General features: G+C 36.8%; 1 protein-coding gene across 1 annotated transcript; it reads right to left on the minus strand.

Annotated features, from left to right (window-relative positions):
• Nucleotides 1–827: 827 nt before the first annotated feature.
• LOC123308055 (trypsin-like) lies at nt 828–1,789 on the minus strand. The gene has a single exon (XM_044890591.1). The coding sequence runs from the start codon at nt 1,746–1,748 to the stop codon at nt 846–848; it is 903 nt and encodes a 300-aa protein (XP_044746526.1). The 5' UTR covers nt 1,749–1,789; the 3' UTR covers nt 828–845.
• Between the last annotated feature and the right edge of the window lie 4,841 nt (nt 1,790–6,630).

A 6,630-nucleotide genomic window follows, 5' to 3' on the forward strand; every position in this document is an offset into this window, starting at 1 on the left:
AGCAAATCGATTATTTCAATCTTTTAATTGATTTTATTTCAGGGAATAGGAGTGAAAGCCCTGAAAAAATTCCTACCAAATTTAATTTCAATCGATATTGGCAAGGTCAGTCGATAGATCTGCTGTGAAATAATGATAAGGGCACGGATTTCTCCATCAAATCATTATCACTCGAAAGAAGTTATAGGAACTAGGATTCGAAAAACGTTTTAACACAATTATTGAACATGAAAAAAAAAAAGAAGACGCACTCAATGAAAAAATCACCTACGTTAATGATTATAAAACTTATCTTCAATAATACAATTCGAAGTACAGAAATCCAAATAAACTAAAATAAAGTCAGAAAATATTGAACTCTCTAAACTCACACTCAACGTGGTTCCTGATTGGAGAATCATTTAGATGATGCCGCCTGAAATTCGCCCATCAAAGGAGTCGTCAACTGCTAAAACTATCATCTGGTGAGGTTTGAAGAGAATGCCGACACGCTTGATGAACATAAAAAGCTCTTGAAAATAGGAGAATTGTCATGCCAACTGGAAAGCATTTTTATGTTCATTTGAATAAAATATAATTTGGGAATATTTATTTTTCTTCTATAGCTATAGTTTCCTGGGCTACTATTGAATTTATTTGTTTTGCTCATTATTATCAGAAAAAATATCGCGAAGCAGCAAGTTCGCGAAAATCGGGGGCCCATTTACTTCTCTTTCGTTTGGCTCGGGGACCCTTTTAGTTCTGGGGCCCCTAAAACGCCACTGATTGATGAACTGATTAATTTTTTCAATTTGATATCATATCATATCATACATATTACAATCAACAAAGTTTTGTGCTTATATTCAGATCAATTCCATGAACAACGAAAATACAACAATAAATTTGGTCGACCAAAAAAAAACAACACCTTGGCTTGTCTTTTTTTTCGCTGGCTCATCTGGAATATTGGTCGCTACAGCTATGAAAGCTAAGAACCTATCTACCCTAGTGTAGTAACCTGGTCGTTCATTCACGCCGCATCCAAAGCCATTAGAAACTATTCCATATTGGGTATCACCACAAAATAAAGGTCCTCCATCATCTCCTTGACAAATATCCTTACCTATGGCGCCCATGGCACAGACGAAAGAGTGGTGAAGGGTACCCGTAGTTTTTTCCTCGCATTCAGTTCTAGTCATCAAAGGAATCTTAACGCACTGCAGAACTGGGTTGTATGTGTAACTTATCTTGGCATCCGGCGACCATTGACCCCGATGTCCCCACCCAATGACATTCATTTCTGGGCACACTTGGACCAAATCTTGCTGAATTGGGGCTCGTGGAAGTTTAATAGTCATTATCATGTTGTTTATGATGAATGGTTCTACCAGATGCATCACTGCAATGTCGTTAGCAAAATCCGTACGATTGTAATGTTTGTGAATGAAGATTGTCCTGGCTGTTCGTTTTTGAAGTCCTTCTGGATTGAACTCTGATGTTCCTGATACTGCAGTGACCATAGATGGATGAAATTCATATAACTGCGTGCAGTGAGCAGCGGTCAATACGAAACTACGCGTTATTAGAGTACCACCACAAAAATGCTTCATAGATTGGGTTTCCCTTATTGATAACATGAAAGAAAACAATCTTACAGAGCAGTCGTACCCACCAACTATTCGTGTTGTCAAATTATTAGGATCGCATCTAGCTTCATATAGGTTGTTCAATAAGAGAATCATACAGAAGATTGGCAACTTTGACATTTTATGACAACTAAGATGACAAGTAGGTAAAATCCAAAGATTATAGGCTGAGTTCGACGTCATTATTAGATCTCGTTCCCTGTCATTTTCAAACCCGAACGTACTGGGAGTTCTCTGTCCATATCACCTAGGAGTTTCAAATGGTTGTCAAGACGAGATGACAACCAAAGATTATAATCTTCGATGACAACTTTTTGCCGCGTCCTATTTTGGCACTCCGAAAATAATTTTATAGAAATATTGATGAAAACCAACGACGTAGATTTGAATATGCATTCGATAAGTGCAATTTGTAAAAACAATAAGTGATATGGTGTTTCTTTTTAGAACACGACATATGTAAGAATGGGAAGGTTTGAAAATTGTTCTGAGCTCAGTTTGCCGTCACCATTGACTAGAGAGGCTGCTAGCTTGTGTGATTCAATTATGTACCAAGAAATAAATAGTAATAACCTAGTCATTTATTTACATATATGGTATTATTTGTACTATTTGATTTTTGTTTGTTTAAAAGTTTGTGGATTATGAGGAAGAGGAAAGTAAATGCATCTGAAATGGTACCAACTTTTGTCTTCAATATCAGATTGAATTCTACATTGCTTCAATGATTCCGCAGAAAAATTTTCTGAAATCTGAAAAACATCTTCAAATTTTCTCAAATAGGGCATCATTCTAATGTCAATAACTTCCAGATTTTTGCTTCATATTCAGTTGCATTATTGAATTTTTTTGTTGTATTTCTTGGTGAAATCACTAAAATATTGTTCGAATGATGAAGAACTGTGGAACGAATAATGAAATAGATTTTCCGAGATTAAGTTTTTCACTCAACTTAGGAAAATGGAAGCGTAAGTATTAAAACTCGTAACATGTGAATCGGTCCATTCATTGATTTTAATTTTTAGTGCTCCAAAGTGGATGAAATTCTCAGGGCGTGAAGACAATGACCTCAGCAAAGACTACTGACTACACCATGTGTAGTGAACATTTTACTGTAGGTGGTCAATTGAGAACTTCTCATCCATGTAAATTGTTGTATGCAGAAAGCATCCCTTGCATGAACAGCCTATTAATGGAAAATTATGATCTTTATAGGTCCATTCGACGATTCTCAATTACTACTCTTTCAATATATTCAGAAATGCAGAGGTTTTATTGATCTCCATTTGGGAACTGAGTGACTGTCAAATTGTTGTTTTGAAAGTCAAAGTTTCATGAAACCTGCTGTGTTTTGTTCATTCATTAATCAATTTGTATATTGTGTCATAAAGAGACCATATCATGAGGAAATCCTAAAAGAAGCACTAAGAAACTATACTGACATACAGGTCTTGCATACCTCTGTAAGGTTTTTTTCTTAAGTGTGGTTCTGAAAATTCTATAAATAATACCTACATATGTAAGTAACTGGAATGTGTGTGCTATGAAGATATATTGAATTTTGGTTCATATTAATTTCTGATATATTAATTCAAAACAACCTAGGCACAGAAATAACACCTTCGTCGTATAGCAGATCACCACATACTTTGACATACAGTCAAAGCTTCATTCATAATTTCAATTTTTGTAAATTTTTTATAAATTGCAAAAAAAATATAGCACATCCAACAGCGTTTTTCATTGATATCAATTGATTCCAAACAATGTTTAGATGAAAACTAACTTCTTGTGGAATGTAAATTGAAACTAATCGAAGGATATGAATTTTTGTCACCAAGCAACGGTAATTCGAATGCACTGTCAAATTCTGTGAATTGCCGTTACTTGGTGACGAAAATTCAAATCCTTCGATTAGTTTCAATTTACATTTCACAGGTGAGGGTGATACCCGCAAGTTCGACCCCCAACAAAGTTTCATCGAAAAATTTTTTTTTGTGATAAATTCATATTACCATCTGAAATGTTTCGACAGTTCAATTCAAAAATTTGGGGCCTTAAAGCCCAACCCGTTTTTATTTTTTGATTATGTTAGAGGTTCCTACGAGATATTTGGACGGATGCAGTAAAGTTTGATATTTTTCGATTCTGTCTCCATATTCGTGTTAGGAAGTACAATCGGGAAAAGTTTCAACAATTTCGTATGAAATTTTGCTGTAGACATGTAAAAAAAAGTTGTGTTCGATTTATGAAAAAATTTCTTTCTCAGTTCTTCATCTTTTCTGAATTGACCACTCAAAAATACTCCGATGTGACCAAAAACCGTTACATTGAGGTTTATACATTATTGACCACACTCATTATAATATTGCTCAAATACGTCGTTGAACGTGTCATTTACCCACCATATATGTTTGTCCAGTTTATGATGAAATACCCTGTATATGAGCGGACCTGAATTCCAAATAGCACTTCCTGAAACCCTGTGTCTTTTTTCAATCACTTTCGGCATTTTCGTAATAAAAATTTATATAAGTTGTGGCAACGGCGTTATGACATTAACGACATTTCATGAGTACCAACCTTACTCCGTTCTAGTTACAAAAACTTGAGAAAATTATTTCATGACCAACCGACTGCTAAAATAAATGTGAATGGAGTTCCCTTTCCGTCAACTGAATATATTGGATATTTGACCAATCAACAGTGATTTATTAAAATCATATTGAATTACCCCCCTCACGAATTCAATTTGTCAAACAGACATTCAGGTCGATTCTGTTTGGAAATAGTAATATGGTTATAGGAAAGATATTGCTATCACAGCAAAGTTTGAAAAACTGGATTTCTAATCATTGATTTTGAGCAATATGATCTGTCAATTTTTAGAAGATCTTGTTATTTCAGTTTGCTATATCAGCAACGTCATTTTAGTACTTGCTATTTCATAACAAAGTTGAAAATGGCACTGAATCCCTTGTTTTTACATTTCTTCCAAGTGTTAGAAAATTTAGAAAATAGGTAATTATAATTATAAGTAATTATAAACATGCTTTCTTGAAAGAAAATAGTAAATACTCCTTCGAACCCTTATTTGATAGTGTTGAAATAATAATAATAATAATAATAAATTGAAGAAGTAAAATCAGCTATCAGAGGACTACACAACTGGAAAACACCTGGGCCTGATGGATTACAGAACTTCTGGATCAAGAAACTTTGGATCATGCATGACAAATTGACCTCCGCAATAAATGATGTCATTGAAAATCCTGAAAGAATGCCAATATTCCTTACACATGGCACAACGTACCTGTTACCTAAAGACCAAAGGAATACAGAAGACCTATCCAAATACCGACCAATCACATGTCTTCCAACGATGTACGAATTAATCACATCGTGCATTTCAAATCGAATTCACAACCATTGCGAAAGGAATAACGTCATCGCCATGCAACAGAAAGGATGCACCAAAGAGAGCCGAGGGTGCAAAGAACAGCTAATAATTGATTCAGTTATCTGCAATCAAGCGTTCTCCAAGCGAAGGAATGCTACAAGAAAGCATTCGATTCCATACCTCACGAATGGCTCTTGACTATCTTGAACATTTACAAGGTGGATCCTAATATTGCTAAGTTCCTGAAAAACGCTATGTCAACCTGGCGTACTAGTCTTCAAATGAAAGCAGCAGATGGCTCCATTACAACAGGACCAATTCCAATAAGACGCGGAATTTTCCAAGGGGATTCGCTGAGCCCTCTGTGGTTCTGCATGGCTCTGAATCCCTTGTCTCATAGATTGAAATCTACGGACTACGGATTTGCCATCAAAAGCGGCAGTAGAACTATGATGAAACTGAATCATCTCCTTTACATGGACGATTTGAAACTCTTCGCATCTACCAAGAGGCAAATGCAACTGATGCTGAAAATGGTAGAAGGATTCTCGGAAGACATCAAAATGAAGTTTGGACTAGAAAAATGTCGACTGCTGAACATAACTAGAGGGAAAATAGAAGATGGTACGTTCAAACTCAAGGAAGGTGCAGAAATTGAAGCATTAAAGGAAGGAGACACATACAAGTATCTGGGCATAAAACAGGCAAGAAAAATCAATCAGAGCCAGATGAAGAAAGAACTAACGGAGGAGTTCACCCGAAGGTTGAGAAGGATAATGAGAACTGGCCTTAACAGCAAGAATCTTATAAAAGCTATCAATACCTACGCTTGCTCGGCGCTGAGCTACTCATTCGGTATCTTTCTTGGACCACCACCGATTTAGCAGCCTTACAGAGGAAACTAAGGACGATGCTGACTAAACACAATAAACATCACCCCAAAAGCTCAATAGAACGGACCGAGCTGCCACGACATCTTGGGGGTAGAGGAATTGTTGATTTGTTCAACCGTATGACCCAGGAAATTGAAGGACTTCGAAAATATTTTCTGAGCAAGGCTACTTCATCAGAACTCCATCACGTAGTTTGTGTTGCTGATACTTCTACACCGTTAAAGCTACAGCAGGACCACTTGGAAACCGTCGAACACTCTGCAGAAAGTAAAATGCAGAAACTGATTGGCAAACCTTTGCATGGGAGGCACCAGAACGAGGTCAACCATAATTACGTCGACATATCTGCGTCGAACTACTGGTTGACTTCCGGAAGGTTGTTTCCTGAGACAGAGGGCTTCATGCTCGCCATCCAGGATCAGGTGATTCCAACAAGAAATTACATGAAATACATCGCCAAGGATGCGTCAGTGGCGGACGATAGCTGTCGTTATGGCTGTGCGACACATGAAACTATCCAGCACATCACCGGGGGATGTCAGAAGTTCGCGGGCACGGAGTACAAAAATAGACATGATGCTGTTGCCAAGATTCTTCACCAAGAATTGGCACTAAAACATCAACTTCTAACTTCGAAAAAAGGTTCCTTATTACAATTACCATCCGGATGCTGTGTTGGAAAATGAACATCACAAGCTCTACTGGGATC

The sequence above is a fragment of the Coccinella septempunctata genome, chromosome 2, assembly GCF_907165205.1.
Source record: "Coccinella septempunctata chromosome 2, icCocSept1.1, whole genome shotgun sequence".
Lineage (NCBI taxonomy): Eukaryota > Metazoa > Arthropoda > Insecta > Coleoptera > Coccinellidae > Coccinella > Coccinella septempunctata.